Here is a 24,267-nt window from a genome sequence, read left to right as displayed (position 1 = left end):
GGGCCTGGTGGGAACAGTGGAAACTCCAGACATACTTCTCCAAAGGGTCTCTGTGTGTGGTCAAATCTGTGTGTGTGCGTGAGTATTCACATGTGGTTTATGATGTCTGGTGTACGGGTGTGGGGTGGGGGGAGTAGAAATTTAATCTGAAGAAAGACAACAGAACAACTATATACACACTTGACATGTTTATTTCAAAGTGTTCACTACATGTATGATTTCATCACAGTACATGTTTGTTACTTTAAAAGCAGCTTTGAATATGAGGTAACTGTGCAATACATTTTGCACGCTGAGGTCTTTCCCATAGGCTGTATAGCTGTCTATTCATGATATTCGGACAGTCACTGTGCGCCGAACAGTAGGCAAAGCCGCGTTCTGATCGATTGATCAAAGTCCACAATAGCAGCGATAATGAGCGTGGCACGGCTGTCTTCGGTATCACTTCCTCGTGTGAATCACTCAGGACTTGACACGCAGTGTGTGACTCTTTGGTTTACACACCACACACACACTCACACAGACCGTCCATTCCACTCACTCCGGGTTATTACAAAATAAACCTCAAACGTGAGTCACCGACACATATGACCTCACAGTTTCGAATGTCTGATTTCCCCGAAAATGTTCCGCCATGGCAGCTTCTTTCAGCCGAACCGGCTCATCAGTTCTTTCTAGTTTATCACGGGTCATCCGGTCGTTCTTGTTGGTCTTTCAGCTTCGCTCTGCTCCTTTGCCAAACTCTTGGGTCGACGACTGGAGAGGTCACCGACTGGTCGGTAATCCTATTGTCCCGGGGCGGCCGATTTCGGTCAGCCCCGTCGGCCTCGTCCCGGTCACACCAGGGATCAGACCCCCCCGTCCGGTGAACGGAAGGGGGGGATGGGTGGAGGTTCACTGAGTCCTTTTTTCTGAAGGGTCTCTTGGAAGTCCGATGGTTCAACACGCAGGCATCGCTACTCGGTTTATCGAGAAGGCTGTGAGGCTCTCTCCGACTCGGCAGCTTCCAAGGCCCACGGCTCCCAGCAGCACGGCGTGCCTCTCCTCCCCGGGCTCCAGTCTCGCTCTCTTGCTGGGGAGGAAGTCAGGCGCCGCGGACGTGTTTCCGCGCCGCTTCCTCGAGTGCCTGGACGGGTTCATGTTCTCTTTGTCCTCACTGTCCGTCTCTCTCTCAAACACATCTTCCATGTCTTCTTCTTCTACTTCTTTATCTTCTTCTCGCTCCCGGCATTCGAGCTCAACTTTCTCGGGCTCTGGTGAGTTGACCAGCGGCTCGGATACTTTCTCGATTTCTTTTTCGGCGTCCATCGCCGCGGCTGCCTCTTCCGCCGCCGCCTGAGCGTAGGCGGAGTGGTAGATGTCCCTGGCGGAGCGCATGACCAGGGAGAGCAGGAGGCTACGGTGGAGTCTCAGGCCACCCCTTTGGCTCCGAGAGGCGTACAACTTGCTTATGGACACGGCGAGGATCCGCTTGGCTTCTGTGTTCACGTCCATTGCGCTCGCGTTCATCTTTGGGTGATTGCGCACTGTAGTTCCTTTGGATGAAAAAAACTTGTGAAAAATGTTCACGAGCTGAGAGTAAGTTTTAGTAATGTCTTGATACTGTCGACGACCTTGTGAACTAGTTTTCAGACACCGTCATGAAGGTCTGGTCTAGCTTCTGTCCCCAGCTGTCGTATACACGGTTCTGGGACCTCGTAGGCAGCCGGGCGGTGTTTTATCTCCGCTCTGACGTAAGGCGGACTTCATTCTTTACCGAGTGACATAGTGGCCCCGCCCACACCTGATGTCGCTGCGGGTAGCGCGCACACATTCTTCATATTTAAACCCCCCCAACTCCTTCGTAAATCATGGTTGATCTACACAAGGCATTAATACATATTTACCTATAATTGTATATAGGCTATGAAGGCTATATGTATTTGTATCGTTTATATACAGTGTGTATATATATATATATATATATATATATATATGTGTGTGTGTGTGTGTGTGTGTGTGTGTGTGTGTGTGTGTGTGTGTGTGTGTGTGTAATGTGCGCTATCCTTTGTGTTATTATCAGTGTTACAGCTATTTTTATATATGTTTATTGCTTTATAGACCAAATCTATAAATAGACTATAACCACTGTCTATGGTTATAGCCTACGACTACGACTATTTTCTCGAATCGTTATTTAAATGAATCGTCGAAGCTGTAACTCAAACAGTCAAGGAAAAATCTTCCGGTAGGCTATCTCAGTGTTTACAGTCGATGAAAAAAGAACTATCAGTAACCCCAGTTCTCAGAAACTACGTGGAAGTATAAATGCCCGCACTTTTTCTCTACTACACTTTCTCACTCAGACTCTCACACACACACACACACACACACACACACACACACACACACACACACACACACACACACACACACACACACACACACACACACACACACACACACACACACACACACACACACACACACACACACACACACACATACACACTGAGAAATCCACACGTGCCCCACGTCACTAGGTGTATCCAAATATGGGTTTTCCGGCAGAAGCGCCTCTTGGGAGCGCGCTCAGTGGAAAAAACGATGACGCGGACGCGCAGCCACAGATCGCTTCCCCTCCCTGCCCGGTGAAGGGGAGTTTCGTCATAGCAGCACCATATTTGGTGCTGTAACCGGTCCAGGGCGTTGCTAGGCAGCGGCATGGCTGCTGAGGTCAAACGCTAAGCAGCTGCCAGTTTCAAAAGCGATAAGAGAGTGGCCCATTCTCGTTTATTTATAGTGACAAAACATCTATTACTCAGGTTTTTTAAACACGCATGTGTGTTACATCGCGTTGTATTGTTGAATCCGTAGACTTAATTTTCTCTGGTATTTTGCTTGGATGACCCAATTTACTGCTTTTGCATCCCATTTATATCCAAATGGGCTAAACTAATTGACCATATACTACAGGCTAGCCCAGGATATATAGCTCATTAAACCAATAATTTGCTCTCACCTTCCAGAGGGTCAATGGAAATATATGTAATTGTATCATTGTTGCCACTGTTTTTAAAACACAACATTGACTCCATCTTCATATTTGCATAAGTGCCTCTTTGCTCGGTTTTAGTACAAGTTAAAAAAACTCAGCAATGCCTTACATTGGCATTGCCCATGTTTTTTTACTGAGGCAATGCATCTTTCATGCATAGCAGAGCCTTTTTTCACTAGTTTGTGTGTCTTTGTGCGTGTGCTTGTGTGTGTGTGTGTGTGTGTGTGTGTGTGTGTGTGTGTCCGTGTGGGTCTGCGTGCAGAAGGATGTCAGAGTGGTATGCGGCTGGGATTAGGGCTGACGTTACAATATACTGTCTGCGAGTTTTCACACGGCGCGACGGCTGGAAGGGAGGAAGTGGAACAGAGGCAGGAAGGGAGGAGGGGGGAGAGAGACCGGCAGGGAGGGGAGAGGATGGGGGGACAGGAAGGAGAGAGGAGGGGCAGGAAGGAGGGAGGAGAAGGGAGGGAGAGGACGAGGCAGGCAGGAAGAAAGGGAGGTGGGGAATGGATAGGAAGGAGCAGAGCAAAGGCAAACAAAGTAGTGGAGTGTGAGGGAGAGAGAGAAAGGGAGAGAGAGAGAGAGAGAGTAGGTTCATCTTTATAACTATTGCACTACTGCACACGATTCTATTTGAATATATTATACATACATTGAGACTGAAAGAGAGAGAGAGGAGGAGAGAGAGAGAGAGAGGGTAAGAAAGAGAGAGGGAGAGTGAGAGAGGAATGGGGCCAATCACATGGGAGAAAATGCCTGTCTTTGATTTATCGTGTTAACATGTTCAATTAATGCACTGTAGGATTCCCATACACAATTTTCCTGAGTTTTTACAGTAAATCGCCAAATGACAAGAATATAATGTCCTAGTTCATTGAAGGAAATCAAGATATTTTATTCAAGAAAACATGTTTTCATTATTATTACAATAGCTGCTCCTCTCTGGTCACGACAGTGCTCCTCCTATGCCCTGCTGAAGGGAAACTAAGCCCTAGTTCTCCTGCTATATGATAAGATCTCTAGTTCCCGGAGAAGGCAGCATTTGGACGTCACAGCTGCACAAGTACTACCTTGAGAGGCAGCCAGATTCACGGGATTCCGATCATGCCTGAATCCCTCTTGCCAGACTTTAGTTATGTGCTTGGCACCGTACCAGTGGTCCGGACCAATCAGCGGCATATGAGGAACTGTGCAATAACAGTGATAGGTGATAGACTGAGCGTTTATCCAATCACCTGCACAGTGTCTATTTAAAGTTCCTGCCCTTTTTCCAAACTTTTTTCAGGGAGGATGTCCCAGACGGTTCTGCATAAATCATGTCAGGAATTGGTACAGAAAAGGGAAATAAGGAAATTATAGAATATATAAAAAGTGTGTGTGTGTGTGTGTGTGTGTGTGTGTGTGTGTGTGTGTGTGTGTGTGTGTGTGTGTGTGTGTGTGTGCGTGCGTGCGTGCGTGCGTGCGTGCGTGCGTGCGTGTGTGTGTGTTTGTGTGCAGTGGTGAGAGTCCATTGGGTGACTAATAAAGGCACAATATTATTATTATTCACCACCATTATTCAAAACAAATATCAAACAGAATATAAATAATTTAGCGTGGCAAAAAGAGCTAAGACAACTCAGCAATCAACTGTCAGATATCTTTGTAAAATAGGACTTACACATTCAATATGTTGGAATACAAAAACATACTACAACGTGCACATGATGCACAAGCCATTTAATTAATAAATATAATACAAAGACACAAATATATATATATTATTATGTCAAAGAATATTAAACAACTATATATATTACGGTACTATTCAATTCAAAAAAGATGGATTGGCATGGAAAATTAACATATTTGAGAAATTACAAATAATACAATTATTAGGCCTACAAATAAAGGCCTATATACAAATTAGATGAAGAAGTGAGATCGTGTATAGAAATGTATTGAAATAAAAGTGAGCATTAAATATGTACAATGGTACAGTTGGTGCTACTGTCCCGGTCGCCGGTAGTCATGCGCCGTGTCACTAGTGCGCATGCGTGGGTTCCAGGGTGGAAGGGATCAACATGTCGCTGGAGGATCCGTTTTTCGTAGTGAAGGGGTAAGTTATATCTCTCATATGATTAACATACCCCACTGTATGATCTCATATCAATTAGCGATGTATCTCTAACAAGTGGGCGATACTTTGCCGAGGCGTGATGTCCTCAACGTGTTGTGAGGTTAAAGTAGGACGCTAACTCCGAAGCTACGGCTAAACTCACTAGCTACATCCATGCTACTGGGTGTTGTGGTTATTCATATTGCAGATTCTGTTTGAGATTCAGAATGCTGTTTTGATCCCAAGAAAAAAAATCTCTGTCACAGTAGATCCGCTCAACAACAACAAAAACATAACAAAACACAAAAGTATTGTAACGTCAAAACAAAATATGGAAACATTTGCAATATGGGTAAAACTACGAAGAGGCTCCTTAAATAGTTATTGCACATACTGAACATTAAACCTGGAATGCAAGTAGGTATAGTAGGCATGGGGCATAAGGTAGGTCCAAGCGCAATGTATGTATCGTAGTTGATATGCAATCGCTGATAAGTGATTAACGGGAGAGGGTTGACACTTGGCAAATATCAGAGATCTCTTAGTTTCTCTATGTAGACTCCCTGATGGTTAAATGGCTTTTGTTTACTATCGCCGAAGCAGTTCTCGCAGTGCCGTGTCAATTCGCGGCAGGTTGTGAAATTTAGCCCCTGAACGGTTTGTTGTGGTCCGACCAGGGGCGTTTCTCCCCCGGCTTGTAAATCAGTACCGATGCCCGCAGCTGCAGGTGTCCTATTATTGGGATTATTCTATGCTTACACCCTTGTTCTTTTTGTGTTTCTTCCTACCTCACAGGGAGGTGCAGAAGGCCCTGTCCCGTGCACGGGGGTTGTTTGACAGATGGGAGGAACTGTTGCAAGAGTCCACACAGGTAGACCCTGATTCCTCCACCCACACACACACACTTTAGTCAGTCAATTCACAAAACCAAAGAGAGAACACAGGATAGTCTAATCATTTAATGTGTTCGACTCCCAGCTGAAAGGCTTTGGGTCTGAACCCAAAGTCCTCAGTCCACCTGTAGGCATCCTAGGGCGAGCAAGATGACCCCTAACACCTTTTATTGAGTTTATTGAATAACTTGAATCAATAAGCTTGAATCTGGGATTGAGAAAAAAATGGCTATCAATAGATATTTCCTTCAATCGTTACTATCGTTATTTTACGGCAGTATTTTACGTCATTCTACCCTGATGTGTGGAGCTCCGTCTGAGCAGCGGTTTATTCTGATGTCCGTGTCCGAGTGAGGGGTAAGCCAAGTAAAATCAGTGCTCAATATAACACTCATACACAACGATGATACTCAAAAAGTATCACAAAGTTGCTATGGGTCATAACATGCCAACTGCCTTCCTAGAACACTTTCTTTTTCATTATTTGTGACAGTTCTGCTCAACGGTGATAGGATCATTAAAAAATAGCACATCTGGGTAGACTTTTTTTTTTATTGAATTTTCAGAAAATGTACTATACTAATATATATAGAGATAGGAAATGACCCATATCGTGATAGAAGATTCTTTCCATATCGCACAGCCCTAGTAGTAGTAGTAGCAGTAGTAGAAAACAACATTTATGAATCAAAATACAATCTATCTAGATATGTCCATCCCCTACATTCCCAGTGTGCTAAGCTAAGCTATCGAATGGCGGCCTAGTTATTGATTGGTTGATTGGTGTCAGGTGAGCCGGGATGAGCTGGACTGGAGCACCAATGAGCTGAGGAACTGTCTGCGGGCCATCGACTGGGACCTGGAAGACCTCAGTGAGACCATCAATATCCTTTACAGATTCCCTCATTGTCCATCAGGACTGACAGAACAGGGTTGTTTGATGTTGCTCACTGAATGACAACAGTCACAACAGCATAAGAGCTGAAAAGTGACATGATTGGATGACACCTTTGTGAAGCAAAGAAAGTGAAACACCCCGATTTGAGCTCTTGTGTTGTCAGACTTTAGATATTAAACTAGAGTCGGATTTGTGAGACTTAGTATGAAGTAGACGGACAGGTTGACCCAGGAATATACCCGTGAGGGTAAACTGTGCTAAACAATGACAGGCTTTTCTGGAAACTATTGCGTTATGTGGGGGCAGGGAAAGGAGGGGGTGGAGTCAGGAGGGGGCGGGGACTATAGGACCGCTTTAGTCCCCTCCCTCTGACTCAAGAGTTCCTGGTTCCATAGTTCTCAACAACATAATTACACATGTTTTCTGTCACCTGACATGACATATTACATCATGATCATACATGCATACATGTTGACTTCCTGGAGAGGGCTAGTCATTTATCCCTTTTGGTCGTCTTGGTTTTGAAATCCACTCAAATATGGTAACATGCCAGCCGAGACCCGCTCCGTACCCGGAAAGTAGTGTAAACACCAAGTTTGTTTTGCACCTCTATGTTTACATTGGGTTCACGTAGTGTATTAGGCAAGGCAAGGCAACTTTATTTATATAGCACTTTCATACACGAGTCAGACTCAAAGTGCTTCACATACAATAAAATGAAATAATCAAATAAATAAAATAGACAGGTAAAAGAAAGAAGTAAAAATTGTCTAATCACTATGTAGCCCAGACGTGTGTGTGTGTGTGTGTGTGTGTGTGTGTGTGTGTGTGTGTGTGTGTGTGTGTGTGTGTGTGTGTGTGTGTGTGTGTGTGTGTGTGTGTGTGTGTGTGTGCTTCTGTGTTTCCTTGACTTCCGGGGCTCCAGGCATCGTCGAGTCCAATCCGGGAAAGTTCCGCCTGGGGGAGAATGAGCTGCAGGAGAGGAGGGCCTTTGTGGAACAGACCAGGCTCTCTGTACAGGTACACCTTGAGACTGGTTATGCTGCTTGGGTCTATTCAAAGCCCTGGGGAAAGCACCCTCTCGCTAAGACTGTTGTCGTCATACCGCACACAATCATTTGTAGCTCTGTTATACCCCCGGGGATTTTACACTTCCCCTTCCCTGAATATGGAATTATATTGCTTCTGATTATCTTAGTATCGAGTGAGATGATCTCATAGTTATCTCGGAGGAGAGATAATACTTGTACTTTATACTCGGAGAAAGGATCTGAACCATTGATCTGATCTCACTTCCTGTCGATGTCATGACAAGCTAGATAACCACAATATTGTTGAGCAACTCTAATGTTGTTTTTCTAAACATATTACTTTTTCTTAATCAATTTCGGTCAATTCTTGATTGAAAATAAAAATGTAATATAATGAGAATCAAAGACTAGTTTTTCTGCGATTGGGCTTTTCCCTCACTTCAACTGCACTACCTCTTTGACTCCCTATTTGGGAAAAAACTGATTGAGAAAATGTTAAGAATGCTTCAAAAGTTTTGCAAAAGCAATTCATTAAAAACTCTTTTAAGCTCTGAATTGAAACTGTGTTGAAAGTACCCAGGGGCTTCAAACTTTTTGGTTCCACTCTTGGCTATTGTTTTTGTTTTGTCAAATCGTTTGTTTAATTTTAGTTTTTGTCATTCATTCATGTATTTGCTCCCTCGCTTTCCATTAAAATATAGTAGCAGTCAGGTAAAATATTGATTATAAAATGTGTTTATTTTCAGTTTGCCTTTTGCCCCTTGGTAGATCATCGCTAGTGATGTAGTTATTTTCGATGGTTAGATAACACGCATGAAGCCTGTCGTGCCTTCTCTGTGTTTGTTTGTTTTGTGAACTACCAGGAAAGTAGTTGTGCGAGTAGGAAAGCAGTGAGTCATCCTTTGGAAAACACACAACCAAGACCAGTTCTGCCGCAGGCCTCTGCTACAGCCAACTATTGTTCAGTTGATGGTCTGATAGTTGCCATCTTTTTGTAGTTCTAGGGCCAGGATAGTGTAATGACTCCCAAAAGGTGCTGGGTTCACTCCCCAACATCCAAAGCCTAACTCTTCAAGCATCCTTGAGCAGGATTCCCCTCGACCCCTTACTGTTCTTAGTGACAATATATGTGAATATATCACTTTAAGTGGCGTAAACAAAGGCGTCTGTTAAATAGCTTAATAGTTTTCTAGCAACCTGCACCTTCAATTTCCAGAGCTACAACCCATGTTGCCAGAGCATGAAGTCCTGGCAACCGGGTTAATAATTATCCACTTACTGGTTGTGGTGCACCCGCCCCACCCAAGGCCTTAACTGTGTGTGTGTGTGTGTGTGTGTGTGTGTGTGTGTGTGTGTGTGTGTGTGTGTGTGTGTGTGTGTGTGTGTGTGTGTGTGTGTGTGTGTGTGTGTGTGTGTGTGTGTGTGTGTGTGTGTGTGTGTGTGTGTGTGTGTGTGTGTGTAGGAGATGAAGGAGCAGCTGTCCAGCCCTACAGCTGTGGCCCAGGCAGAGAAAAAGAGCAGACAGGTTTGTAGACACGCACACATCCTCATAAGACCATGACAGAGGGCGCATTCCAACACAACTTTATGTTTTCTCTAACATGTGGTGCCATGTTAGTCCATTTCTACAAACACGTCTCACATTAGTAGTTCATGTCCTAGGACATCTGAGTTAGTGCATCACATACATGTGGAATTCTACCTGCACATCCGCTAAGTGTGTGTGTGTTCACTTTGTCTATTGTGTGTGTGTGTGTGTGTGTGTGTGTGTGTGTCTAGGCTCCCCTGGTTCCGTCAGGTCCAGAGCGCTCCACAGGTCTGGAGGCTCACTTGGTGTCCGCTAACTCCAGATACATCACGGAGCAGCAGGAGCAGCAGCAGGTAACTGATCACTACACCTCCTCAGAAGTCCTGAGGCACATGTCTCAGGCCAGAGGGTCAATATGACGAGAGGGTACAGTGCTCCTCAACCTCGGGGTCGCTGGCGATCTCCCACATAAAATGTATTTATCTAATATGTATGTATATTCTGTGATGTTAGGTAAGGCTTTGGTTTTATGTTAAGGGTTTTTCATTTCAGGAGTTTGGGTTCGGTTTAAGGGTTTCGTTTTAGGGTTTGTTTTGGTTTTGGCGTTAGGTTTGGTTTCCAGGTCACTGTGTGTGTGTGTGTGTGTGTGTGTGTGTGTGTGTGTGTGTGTGTGTGTGTGTGTGTGTGTGTGTAGCTGATAGTGCAGGAGCAGGATGAGCAGCTGGAGCTGGTGTCAGGGAGCATCAGAGTTCTTAAAGACATGTCGGGACGTATCGGGGACGAACTTGACGAACAGGCTGTGTAAGTACACACACACACGCATACACACAGAGCAATATATGCACATAGTAGCATACATGCAGAAGAAAAACCAACACACACACACACCAAAGAATACAGACAAAGAACATGCACACCATACTAAACACACACACACACACACACCAAAGAATATAGACAAAGAACATGCACACCATACTAAACACACAGACACAGAATAATACATTCTCTCTCTCACACACACATACACACACAGCTTCAGGCCTTGCTGCAGATGGAGAGTCCATGTGCCAGTGTTTTGTATTTCAGCCCTCTTCCAGGGAATAGACGTTTCTCAGAATAGAACGGGAAGTCCACCAGATTGGCCGTCTCTCAGCCTGTCTGGCAGAGGAGCTCCCATCATTTGGCCCTGAGCTATTAGTTACACAGACACACGCGCAGAGGAATACACACAGATACACACACAGGGTGACTCATCTCCTCTCTCCGAAAACATGTTAGAAATTCCAACGTAATATTTTTTTGCACAGACACAGAACAATAACCCAAACATTATCCAACTTGTTTCATCATAGTTGGCCTGCACAACATGGAAAAATAATCATCAATTAAGAGAATAAAATAAGCACAAATAAAACCAGCAAGGGTAGCCTTAAGAGCCCATGAATCCAAAAACCCATTTGTTTTGTTTTAAACATGGGCATTTGTCTTATATATCAATGTCATTTTATCACTGTTACTGAAATAAGTCCCCAATTTAGAGAAAACAGTTTTTTTGCCATTCTCCGCAAAACACTACGTGAACGTTCCAGTCTGCTGAACGCAGGTGGCGTTCTGCTCATGATGTCAGATGGTCTGACGTCACAACCAAGGTTTGTGTGGTTTGTGTGGACGTGTGTAGCTCTGTCTGGGCAGCGGTGGACTGCATTTTCTGCAAGAAAGTTGGGCTATTCGGACACTAATTATTTTTGTCACAGTGTGTGTGGATGGTGAAGCTCCGTCTGAGGAGCGATTTATTTAATACCCATGTCCGAGGGTAAGGCCTACCCGGTCACCTAACGCTATGGTGTGTGGCGGATGGTGAAGCTCCGTCTGAGCAGCAATGTATTTAATGTCCTCGTCCGAGTGATGGTTAGGCTTCCTGGACACCGATAGTATAATGCTACGGTGCGTGGAGGATTTCATATCCAACATCACTTATTATAATGCTCATAAGTTATCCAACGACGATACTAAAAAAGTATCCTAACGTTGGCATGGGTCATAACCATGGGGTTATCAGACATTCACTATCTATCCCAGCATGCACCAACAGTACAGGTCTACAGACCAGCAGGTAGCTGTGAGGGTTAGAGTGACTGTCTGCCGCGTCTGACTCTGTCTGTCGTGCCCCTCAGCATGCTGGGAGATTTTGGAGATGAGATGGACCAGACGTCCTCACGCATGGATAATGTCCTGAAGAAGCTGGAGAAGGTCTCCCACATGACCAGCAGTAAGCATGCGCACACACACATAAATACACACACACACACACACACACACACACACACACACACACACACACACACACACACACACACACACACACACACACACACACGCATGTACACATGCATGTACACACACACACACACACACACACACACACGCATGTACACATAAATAAGCACCCATACACACACAGACACACACGCATGGCCACAAACACACATTTTTATTCTTCCATTATTTTCAGCTGAGCAATTTGCAAAGGCAACAATTTCCCCCAGGGATCAATGAAGAAATCTTCAATCAATGAAGATGGTCATTTATTTGGTGCTGTCTCCCCCTGCAGGCCGGCGACAGTGGTGCGCCATCGGAGTGCTGGTGGCCATCATGCTGGTGGTGCTCATCCTCATCTTCGCCCTGTGAGGTCCTGCTGCCACCGCCCCACCCGCCCATCCCAGCATCCCCTTCACGAGCGGAGCCATCGCAGGCGGATGAGCGAATGAACAGACGGGGAAAAAATAAGAGGAACGTTTGAGAGAATCTTCCCCTCCTCCTCCTCCTTCTCCTCCACCCCCACCTCCCTTTCTCCTAAATACGGAGGGGTCGGGTGGAGGCAGACCTTGTGGTATCCTAAAGCTGCTCCCACCTGCGCTTTTAACCATTTTTACCAAGAGTCACTTTGTTGTTTTTTTACTATGTGTCTGGACGGGCGGGGCGTTCAATGTCAACACATTTCTGTTACTGGTTTTGCTAAGACGGTACTTACTATGGGGGTGGGGGGGGGGGGGGGGTATTCGGTAGGGGAGGCACTGAGGAACGTAACCAAACTGTAAAATAGACCTACGATAAACTACATGTACGTGACCCATGTTGAAAGATTAGGGCCTTTCCCCTCTGATCGGCAACTCCCTTTCTGATCGATAACTGTATTTGCACAGTTTGCTTTTAAGATTTATGTGGACGTCGGGTACATGACTGAAATTCTGACCCTTTTTTCCACTTCAAAAAAAGATTGTTGGGTCAGGACAGAAGCCTGGGAGTCGACGCTGCCTTAAATATATGAATCTATTTTTTATACGTTTTGTGAAATGCGCAGTATTCCCACAACAGGCCCACAACCACACTAAACCTTATGAAATATTAATATTGTCCTCTTTTGGACTGTGTATTAGCTGCGGACTTCCCATCCATGGTCAACACATGCCAAAATATTAACGGTTCACCCCTATGCCCAAATTAGGACCTGACCGCTAACTCTGTTGTATCGTGATTAATCAGGACCAGGTGAAGCTGTGTGTGTTTCTGTGGAGAAAGACAGAGAGAGAACAGTCACGATGGTAGGCCTTATCTAACACAGTTGCTGGGCAGAGTGTCTCCACAGTACAGGGAGTCTAGCCCCACAGCGCAACCTGGTGGACGTCTGATGTAATGCCTTCTGCCACGTTTTGTTTCCTGTGTAAATATAATAACAATGCTGCTTATTCTGCTTTGAAATCGTGTTGTAAATAAATCACTGTCCTTGGATTGATTTTCATTGCAAATAAAAATGACCTTTCTACACCTGTGTGACCATTCTGCTCTTCACAAAGAGAGCCGTCAAGGCAATTTTCAGCAATTATTTCATAAAACATAGGCTACTTTGGTTTCTGGTTCTTAGGGTTGGCTTTAGGGTAAGGGGTTCCTATTTAGGTCAGGTTTTAGGGTTTGGCTTTTGGTTCTAGGGTTTGGGGTTATGAGGGTTTGGTTTTCGGTTATAGGGTTAGGGGTTCTCAGGCATGCAAACTAGTCTTACTAGGCCTACTCTTCTACCTTACGGTGAAATTCGCCGTTTTTTTAAACCAAATTGGCCACTTGTGTGATTCGTGGAGATCCATTGAGAAAACAATGGGGGTGGGGGAGGGTCTACAGTCTGACGAGTCATCCCAAAATTCACGCAAAGGTAAGCATCCTTAAACAGTTTTTTCTTTCAAGCTAATGTTATGTGTTTTTCGCTAAAATTGGAATACAATGCAAGCTGAAAGAAACCACCGCTGTCCTGTAACGGTACCGGAGCTCTGTGCTGTCGACACCACAGCGGGGCACAGAAACACAGGATTCACTGTGGTTTCTGTGACATGATAAACACTAAAAATGAATACTAATGTTTTATAAAGAAAGCTATCTTAGTGGGAAAGCCACGCAACAGATAGCCACGGTTACATACAGTAATGTTCTTATGACGGGAGAAAGGAGCAGAAATATAGTATAGAGACAACTTGGAGCTGTGTATGCGCGTATGTTACTACTACCCCTGCTACCTCACAGGTACAGAAGGCCTCCGACAAGGATGGGTCACTGAGTGCAAATAAAGCGCATCCCAGAACAACAACAGACTAAGGAGGACGCGAAAAAAAAAATAATAATAATAATAAATAAAAAATAAACTCCGGGGAGTTAAAAAAAATATATATATATTATATATAAAAAAATAAAAATAAAAATTTGACCTGCGCAGGCATCTTTTTTTTTTGGACCTGCGCGCAATTTTTTTTTTGACCTGCGTGCGCATGTCAAAAAAAAAGATGCGCGCAGATCCAAAAAAAAGATGCGCGCCAGGTCCAAAAAAAAAGATGCGCGCTGGTCCAATTTTATGTAATTATTTTTTTTTTATATATCATTTTTTTTATATCATTTTTTTTTTAGAATTTTGTTTTATATAAAAAAAAAAGTGATTTTTTTTTTGATAATTTTTTTTTTTATGTCATGTCCAGTGATTGAGTATGATGTGCTCAAATGATTTCATGACTGCCGATGTCAAGGCAATGGGTCTGTAGTCATTGAGGCAGGAGATGGTCTTGGTCTTGGGAATCGGGATGATAATGGATTCTTTGAAGAACTTAGGTACTGTGCTTTGACAGAGGGAGGTGTTGAAGATGTTGGTGAAAACCCCAGCCAGTTCCGCAGCGCAGTGTTGGAGAACAGAGGGGCTGATGTTGTCTGGGCCGGGGGCTTTATTCCTCTTTAGTCCCCTGAAGGTTCTCCTCACCTCCTCCTCATAGATGGTGAAGGGGGGGGGGGTGCCTGTTCAAACCTCCCATAGAAAGTGTTGAGTGTATCAGTAAGCTGATTGTCGCTGTCAGGTGTTGGGGTGGATTTCTTTTTGTAGTTTGTCATGTTTTGTAGTTTTTTCCAGATGGAACGTGTGTCACTAGTAGTGATTTGTTCTTCCAGTTTAGTGGCATAGTCGGATTTGGCTCTTCTTATAGCAGATCTCAGTTTGTATTTGGCAGCCATATATTGTTCTTTATTTCCTTCCAGATGTGCTGAATTATTCTCCTTTCTTAATCTTTTAATGTCCTTGTTAAACCATGGTTTGTTGTTATTGTAGTGTTTGGCTTTTTTGAGTGGAATGCACTATCAAGATATACCACAGCGCGCGTTTCTTTCCCCATCGTTCCAGTCCTGGAGTGGACTGCTCAGTCGTAACTGACCAGTTTGTGGGTTAATAAATGTGCCATTTTTACTATAAGAAAATGTTGTCTTTTCCCTTTATTTTCTTCTGGGAGTACACCAGAATGCTTAATTTACATGTTAAAATAGCAAAATTTGAGTCTAGGATAAGTCCAGTGTGCGAAATACGGGGGGGGGGGGGGGGGGCTGGGCTAACCCATGAGACCCCCTGAAAGCCTCAAAAGCAAAATTTGAAGGGGGTCTCAAATTTCGTATATATATATATATATATATATATGTATTTATTTTTTTTAAATTATTATTATTATTGTCACTAATGGTAATTTAAATGTGTTTAAGCTCACCATGTCCAGTATTCAGAATTTGAAACATTTATTCACAAATATGTTCTATTTTTTGCCAAGCGGAGCCAGCCAGTCCTGTGCGCGTATGCAAATTAGCCATGTGCGCCAAACAGAAGAAGGGCCCTATCTTGCGCCCGGTGCAATTGACTTTCTACACCGACGCATGTGTCGTTGCTAGTTTGCACCCGGCGCAAATGATAGTTGGTGCTATTTTAGTGATCTAAAAAATGCGCCAATGACCGAAAAAGACCAGGGGCCTCATGTACAAAGCTTGCTTACGCACAAAAAAGCTGCGTAAGCAACTTCTCACGCAAACGTTCGGATGTACAAAGACTGACTTGACGTGAGAAAGTGCGGTTCTCCACGCAAACTAAATGCCTGGCTTACGCACATTTCTGCTGCATTTTGTCAGTTGGCGGCACATAGAGGCAATGCAGCGCAACAACATTAGGCCTACTCGATCACGAGTCATGAAGTAATATTGCAATATGAGGCGAGTTCAAAGTGGATTTGAACGTCGGAATGCGTGATCTTAAATGCGCTTCAATCATGCGTTATTGTTGTCGAGACGCATAATGTGACACTGTTGTTAGGCTAAACTTAAACAGACCCATAAAACTAAATTGTCAATATTGGAATTAAAAGGAAGCCCCAGCAATATTATTTTCAGTGATGGCTTGATTATTAAACGTTACATATTTTCCGGACCACGCATGACATATGATCTCTCTTCACACATTTGTTGTGAAATTCTTGACTGCAATATTATTATGTGATGTTGAGTGGAATAAGCACAAGCCATTGTTACTTAAAATCAATCCATCAATGAACCAGTCGGCCAATTTCGAATTATGTACATATTATTGACACAACCTATCGTCAGCATCCAAATAAATGAGAATATAAAAGCATGCGCAAAATGTGCCAATAATCGATAGGTTGACAATGGCAGTGTTGGCCTTGTTAGAAGATGGTCGCATTCAAAATTAACGGGTGTTCCGCGACTATTATGATTTTTTTGTCAAAAAGGAGCCGATCCCGAATCACAGCTGCCACCCTTTGCTCAAATAGGGCGAGCTCCCAGACTCCGCCCCGCTGCGCTCTGACCCACGCTTCTCCGGTGGGCAGACAACTTTCTTTTTACGTCCACCTTGATGTCCGACCACTTTTTTTTTATGTCAGCCACAGTTCGGCTTTCCGCCCCAACCTCATTGACCGACTTGGCAACGTTTTCCCACGCCAGTTTTTTGCTTTTGGTGCTGATTCCGGAGGAAAGAGAGCCAAACAAGATCTTATTTCTGGCCTCTACCTCCGAAATCAGCACCTCCACCTCGCATTCACTAAAGTTATTTTTTCTTCCTTTCTCCATGTCCTCGTTTCTCCTAACGAGCGCACTACTGCAGGCCTATTTATACGAATTAGCATATTAAATGAGGGAGGAGACTGGGTGGAGAGACGTGCATGTGCGCTCAATTTCACGTTAATTGGGATGTACAAAGAGAATCTGCGTGAAATCGTGCTTACGCAAGGATTGATACATCCGGATTTATTTGTGCGCAGCAGCTTTCCAGATTTTGGCGTCCGCAAAGTTTTAGTCAGAAATCCACGCAAGTCTTTGTACATGAGGCCCCTGGTCTATAGCGGATAGCGCAGTTGTTGATGCTATTTTGACAACCTGATCTCACAGAAATGCGTGAAATGACCACGAACACCTAGTACCAGATTCCGTGCTCCTTTCACGTAATGTGTTAAAATTACGTGAAAAGGAGCACGGAAACAGTCTCCACTGAAAGCCAATGAGTCCAAATTCCGTGAGATGGCCACGCAAACCGTGTCGTGGTGGATGCACGCATTTTCAGCTTCAAAGACGTCACGCTGTGGGTGGTGTTTCAGATCCCGGAAGTGCAAATGTAGACTAATTGATATTGTTAAAAAAGATCGGATTATTAGCCATAACGCTGTAACCATCCAAGACAGACTGTGTAACGATGGTATGTGCTTCTTTCGAGTCCAAAAGCCCCGTGTAATATCAACTTCATTTTAAGAAAACACATTTTATTGTCAATGTCATATCACGGAGAAGCACTACATTACCCATAATCCTCATGTTTATCTGTGACCAGCAAATACAAATAAAACAAATTGAGCTTTCATCATATTTTCTTAGTAACTAAAATGTCCTTTTTGTTTTCCACATTGAATTTTCATTTTTAATTCAATGAGTGAAATTTTCTTTTCTTTTTTTAAATCTGAAAAACACCGGCGTTGCCTGTCGCCTTGGTAACGCCGGCGTATCCCCCAAAGGAAACACACACACACGCACGCACACACACACACGCCCGCCCGCACGCACGCACGCACGCACGCACACACACACACACACACACACACAATGCATTTCGCTGCTACAACAACAAAAAAATACAAAAATATAAATTAATATAAATTAATACAAAAATAATTATTAATTATATTAATAATAACTCTAATATTATTACTTTCAAAACATTGGCCAAAATTAAACACAGAGCTGCCAACTCTCAGGGTTTGACCGTGTGACACGCGCCTTTGCCTGCTTACACACACTACGCACACACGCCACACATCCAATTTCTCAACGGCAAAAAAAAAACAAAAACACGCGTCCGTCCACCCCCGTCCACCCCCTCAACAATCCTGATCGCCCCTCAACAATCCCGATCGTCCCCCCCCCCCCCCCCCCCCCCCTTAAATAAATAAATACATATATAAATATGTAGGGCAGGCAGCTATAACGCTATGGTTCCCATCGACCACACGACCTGGCCATTATTTAATTTTCTGTTTTATATATTAGTAGGCTATAGGCTATTATTATCCCGAAAATATTGATTCTAGGTTCCACGTTGCAAACGATTTCATGAGTTCAAACATAAACATTCATTGTAACATAACATTCATTCATAGATCGGCTCCAAACCACGTTAACGACGTCACCACCAGAGTGGTGGTGACGTTATATTATTCGCGTCGACAGCAGCGAACAGCTGTAGTTCACAAAGTGGCCTCACACAAAACCTAACATTATCAAACTTCTTCTCGAACATTTTTAGTTTTCTTGGCATGAAAAATTATCATTTAAATCCACAAACAACATATGTGTAATCCAGGGCATATAAAGACTGGGACTCGAAAATAATTACTTTCTCTCCATTGAAACCCATTCATATTTTTCGATCCCATAGGTCGGGCTCTACCTGAAGGGGCGTGACTTCGCCACTCTATAGAGAAGAGCCGTGTAATAAATAAATCAATAAATGTATTTATTTATTTATTATATACGGAGACTTCCTTGAAGCAAGGAGGATGGTCAATGGTCAGATACAGATCTTGTTATAACGATAATTGAATAAAAGCTATGGTCTACTTATAATATTATAACTAAATAATTGTATATTTATATATATATATATGATATATAATATATATTGTAAACCTCATAGGCATATAAAGACTGGGACCAGAAAATAATTACTTTCTCTCCATTGAAGCCCATTCATATTTTTCGATTTCAGAGGTCCCGTGGGCTCTACCGGAAGGGGCGTGACTTCGCCACTCTATTAAACTTACTCATACGTTATGGTCATAGGCTGGCGCCAGACTAAACAGCGCCTCCACGAGTGCCGCCGAGGTAATGACACCCCAGTTGTGAGGGGACATCAATGAACTTTGTTTTGACAATAAAATGTCTGCTGACTTCAGTGGCCATTAGACCTTCAGCCAGGGTGCATCTTGGGATTACTCTGTGAAAATTGTGGGTCTCTGGGAAAAAGCCAGCCCTAACCCTAACCCTAACCCTAACCCTAACCCTAAACCTCAGACCCCCCCCCCTCCATGCCCTTGGCGTCCGACCGGGCCAAGTTTCGGTGTGGGGGTCCCAGTTATGCCCTAGAATAATGTATTCAAGTTTCAGGGCGGTAGGACCTTCCTATCTCAAAAACTGTCTTTCCACCACATTCTGACGCACTAGGTCTTACAGGCAACACTTCTGAGAGGCTTTGTCCAAATAACAGTCCATTTTGGAAAACTTTTTTTCTCTAAGGGCTAGAAATCCAAATCTCGGATATGTCGTTCTCGGGACCCCGGGAAGTGTGCGTGTACATTTTGGAATCTCTAGCTTGCTCGAAAAGGTGGGAAAAGGGGCGTGACCTCCAACAGTAGAGTAAATGTACATAAGACAGAGGTTAGTTTCTAGTCCCCATTTTTTGTGGGATGGACGTGTACATTTGTGGCTTAAGGTGTGTAGACACAGCTGGTGTGTCTACAAGTGAAGTCTGGGGTCAAAAGGTCAAAAGGAGCCGGCACCACGCCGCTTATGAGATAACAAAAAGTTAATGTGCATTTCTCTCATAACTTTTTGTCATTATTAAAGTGACGCCTGATTCTCAGATATGCATGTTGGATGGCTAGGGTGTAGGTCTGGGGAGAACTTCAGGCCAAAATCTTGCAAGCGAGCCGGTGAGGTGCAACAAGATGGAGCACTTGCTGAGTTATTTCTTGTAGGGCTGCACCCCTAGGTTGATAATGATATGTGTCCTTTGAGACCCCCTTTGATATAATATAGCTTACTTGTTAATGTCCTCGACTCAGTCACCTATTGCATCATTTCCTTTAAGGCTTCGGCCTCCTAATAGATCATTTCATATATATGAAACCACCACTGGGACCTGACCTGGCAACAATTTTCCATATCCATATGGGGATGGGGGGGGGGGTGGTTCTTGTGGACAGTAGGGGTGTACACTAGACATAGGAAGCACACTCAGGAGGAGGAATGACCTCTCAGTGAGAGGTCATTCTCACACATATTTAATGAATTGTTTCAAATAACCCTGCCTCGTTAAAGCTTCATTAAAAAGTAACATATTAATTACAAGTCTAAACTGCAGATAATATAAACATATTTCAAGGTTTCCTTTTGAAGGAAATCTTGGAATATCTGTCTATTTCCTAACCAGCGGGTAAAAGCCAACGTTTACGACAAAAACAACCCACTTGACGGCAGCACCGTTGCCGCCATGTAAGGAGCAGAGGGGGCTGGCAACCATAGCAACCATGAGAGTCACGTGCGTATCACATGTTTAAAGCCGTTATTGTATTTAATTAATTAAATATTAAAATATATATTATATATATCATATATATAAATATACAATTATTTAGTTATAATATTATAAGTACCATATTATAAGGACCATAGCTTTTATTCAATTATCGTTATAACAAGATCTGTATCTGACCATTGACCATCCTCCTTGCTTCGAGGAAGTCTGGTGGTCTCCGTATATAATAAATAAATAAATAAATACATTTATTGATTTATTTATTACACGGCTCTTCTCTATAGAGTGGCGAAGTCACGCCCCTTCAGGTAGAGCCCATGGGACCTATGGGATCGAAAAATATGAATGGGTTTCAATGGAGAGAAAGTAATTATTTTCGAGTCCCAGTCTTTATATGCCCTGGATTACACATATGTTGTTTGTGGATTTAAATGATAATTTTTCATGCCAAGAAAACTAAAAATGTTCGAGAAGAAGTTTGATAATGTTAGGTTTTGTGTGAGGCCACTTTGTGAACTACAGCTGTTCGCTGCTGTCGACGCGAATAATATAACGTCACCACCACTCTGGTGGCTTAACGTCGTTAACGTGGTTTGGAGCCGATCTATGAATGAATGTTATGTTACAATGAATGTTTATGTTTGAACTCATGAAATCGTTTGCAACGTGGAACCTAGAATCAATATTTTCGGGATAATAATAGCCTATAGCCTACTAATATATAAAACAGAAAATTAAATAATGGCCAGGTCGTGTGGTCGATGGGAACCATAGCGTTATAGCTGCCTGCCCTACATATTTATATATGTATTTATTTATTTAAGGGGGGGGGGGGGGGGGGGGACGATCGGGTTTGTTGAGGGGCGATCAGGATTGTTGAGGGGGTGGACGGGGGGTGGACGGACGCGTGTTTTTGTTTTTTTTTGCCGTGAGAAATTGGATGTGTGGCGTGTGTGCGTGTGTGTGTAAGCAGGCAAAGGCGCGTGTCACACGGTCAAACCCTGAGAGTTGGCAGCTCTGTGTTTAATTTTGGCCAATGTTTTGAAAGTAATAATATTAGAGTTATTATTAATATTAATTAATAATTATTTTTGTATTAATTTATATTAATTTATATTTTTGTATTTTTTTGTTGTTGTAGCAGCGAAATGCATTGTGTGTGTGTGTGTGTGTGTGTGTGTGTGTGTGTGTGTGCGTGCGTGCGTGCGTACGTGCGTGTGTGTGTGTGTGTGTGTGTGTGTGTGTGTGTGTGTGCGTGCGTGTGTGTGTGTTTCCTTTGGGGGATACGCCGGCGTTACCAAGGCGACAGGCAACGCCGGGATCTGAAACACCACCCACAGCGTGACGTCTTTGAAGCTGAAAATGCGTGCATCCACCACGACACGGTTTGCGTGGCCATCTCACGGAATTTGGACTCATTGGCTTTCAGTGGAGACTGTTTCCGTGCTCCTTTTCACGTAATTTTAACACATTACGTGAAAGGAGCACGGAATCTGGTACTAGGTGTTCGTGGTCATTTCACGCATTTCTGTGAGATCAGGTTGTATTTTGACGTGCCATGGCAGGTCGTAACTACAACATAGCCTACGCTTAGACACAGGATATACACACAAGCACATAAACTAGTGGACAGGGACGATTTGGGAAGCGATCCAATCAGAGCTAAGCTCTTTATGTGGGGAAGTACTGATCGTCCCGCCCCGGCAGGTGCTTGCTGTGGTGATGTGGGCAGAGCGTGATGTCACGCCCCGCCATCCCGCAGGTCGCAGCTAGACTTAAGGGCAGAAACACGGCACAACTGACCAACACAAATAACACTCTCACTCACGGTCCCGATCACACTGCACATCACACAATAAGGGAACACCACACAATGAACAACCCCCCAACCACCAACCCCAAGGTGATCCAGGGGGCGCTGAGAAGGTCCAAACCCCTACCAGAGGTGCACCCCCCAGCATCCCTTGCGCAGGACCCCCATATGTGTCCACGACCACGGCAGTGGTCGCCACAGTATATTCCAGGCTTCCAAAACAAAATCTAGTTTTAGGGAGGGTAAATGATTGGTTAAATGATTTGGGAAAGAACAGCTGATAAGCGGTAAGTTGTACTTTTAAATCAATGCATCTGCAAACACCGTACAGCAAACATTTCTTGACCCAGACATCGTGTACAAGCCCATTACTTTTAGGATTGATGAGTATTTGATCGTGAGAAAACATAGTTTTACCGCGAGTGAGTGTTTAAAAGAATGAATGAATGCGGGTGATGCTTGGTGTGCGTGTGTGTGCGCGCCCATCTGTCTAAACACACGCAAATTAAACACGTAACGCATAATGCAGTCCATGGCGATGTATATTAACAGGGGGACACATGCATATTATTAACACTAGTCGACAACGATAATGTATACAATACTGGTAACAAACGATGTTTGTTAATGATATGCGGCAATACTATTGCCGCATATCATTAAATAGACCCACAGTTGCGGCCATCGAGGACCGCGTCCGCATGTTTTAAGTTGTCTTTGCTGCAATTTACATGACGAATCAGTCTTTCTGAAGTTGGAGAAGAAAACGCTATTCCATGTGTTAATTATGCCTATTATTTGGCCATAAACTGAGCCATTTGAAGTTTGAAATTCATGTGGTCATGCATCTGTCTCTGCGGAGACTGCAAACGCGCTGTCAAAAATCAACTCAAGTCAAAATGCGCTGGCTCTTAAAGGGGATGGGAGATGCCACTCTCATTGGTTTATTGCATGTTACGCCCAAAACACACCTACTGGTTTCAGCCCAACCCATTTTAGATTTGCGCCGGGCGCAAAGCTCATTTATCTCACCGTCATAATAGCAACAGCGCCATAGAACCGCCCACAAAGTACTTTGACTTTGCGCCTTGACGTCTGCTAAGTATGCTATAGGCCTACTGCATGAGAAAAATATTGGGCAACAATCGGGAGATGGGACCCCCCCCCCCCCGAATATATTTCGCACACTGATAAGTCGTTTCAATGTGTTGGGTATCAGGGTTTCGTTTTCAGTTCTAGTGTTAGTGTTAGCGGTTCTTATTGTGGGGGTTTGAGGGTGTTGTCTATGGTTAGGGTATAGGGTTAGTAGTTTCTATGGGTTGGGTTTTAGGGGTCCTCTCAGAGTTAAGTAATTGCCAATTGGTTGATGAAGCTAACCCTAACCCTATTTTTCAACAGCCAGACGCAAGATTAAAGTAAAAACACTATGTTCGGTTGGTTGAGAAACACCAACAGCAGCGGTTCTACATTGAATTGCGCCCCGGGCGAGACCTCCTCCGTGCGCCCCCCCCCCCCCCCCCCCCCCACGGAAAGTTGCGCGCGCGATCGCGGTCTGACGGAATTGTTGACGGTGGGCGGCACGTTTGCTCGTGCCGCCCCCCCCTATAATGCCGCCCCGGGCGGCTGCCCGTATTGCCCGTAGCTAAAACCGCCACTGAACACCAACCACTTTTGAGCAATACAGCAATGTCATCTTTTTCACATGGATGTATTGCCTTTTCAACATATTTTTAATGGGACAGACTCGGTTTCCCGAATTGAGTCCGTTTGATTGTATGGCCTGTCTGTCTACCTAATGCTATATT

The 24,267-nt window shown here is 43.9% G+C and overlaps 2 protein-coding genes across 2 annotated transcripts; one reads left to right on the top strand and one right to left on the bottom strand.

Moving 5' to 3' along the window:
- Positions 1 to 173: 173 nt before the first annotated feature.
- Positions 174 to 1,685, bottom strand: ier2b (immediate early response 2b). The gene has a single exon (XM_084465297.1). The coding sequence runs from the start codon at positions 1,507 to 1,509 to the stop codon at positions 940 to 942; it is 570 nt and encodes a 189-aa protein (XP_084321423.1). The 5' UTR covers positions 1,510 to 1,685; the 3' UTR covers positions 174 to 939.
- Positions 1,686 to 5,076: 3,391 nt separating this feature from the next.
- On the top strand, positions 5,077 to 13,313 carry stx10 (syntaxin 10). Its single transcript, XM_084465218.1, has 9 exons — positions 5,077 to 5,135; positions 5,931 to 6,006; positions 6,819 to 6,912; positions 7,852 to 7,946; positions 9,420 to 9,482; positions 9,737 to 9,838; positions 10,180 to 10,286; positions 11,663 to 11,757; positions 12,100 to 13,313. Exons 1-9 carry the CDS (start codon positions 5,101 to 5,103, stop codon positions 12,174 to 12,176), a joined length of 744 nt encoding a protein of 247 aa, XP_084321344.1. The 5' UTR covers positions 5,077 to 5,100; the 3' UTR covers positions 12,177 to 13,313.
- The last annotated feature ends 10,954 nt before the right edge of the window (positions 13,314 to 24,267 follow it).

This window comes from Micromesistius poutassou, assembly GCF_964030765.1.
Source record: "Micromesistius poutassou genome assembly, chromosome: 3".
NCBI lineage: Eukaryota > Metazoa > Chordata > Actinopteri > Gadiformes > Gadidae > Micromesistius > Micromesistius poutassou.
This window is presented reverse-complemented; position numbering and strand designations above follow the sequence as displayed.

Bases quoted from the DNA above. Each gene is read 5' to 3' on its own strand.
- ier2b (XM_084465297.1), bottom strand. From the start codon at position 1,509: ATGAACGCGAGCGCAATGGACGTGAACACAGAAGCCAAGCGGATCCTC.
- stx10 (XM_084465218.1), top strand. From the start codon at position 5,101: ATGTCGCTGGAGGATCCGTTTTTCGTAGTGAAGGG. The intron at 9,839-10,179 runs GTAACTGATCAC...GTGTGTGTGTAG, and splicing joins AGCAGCAGGAGCAGCAGCAG to CTGATAGTGCAGGAGCAGGA. The intron at 11,758-12,099 runs GTAAGCATGCGC...CTCCCCCTGCAG, and splicing joins GGTCTCCCACATGACCAGCA to GCCGGCGACAGTGGTGCGCC.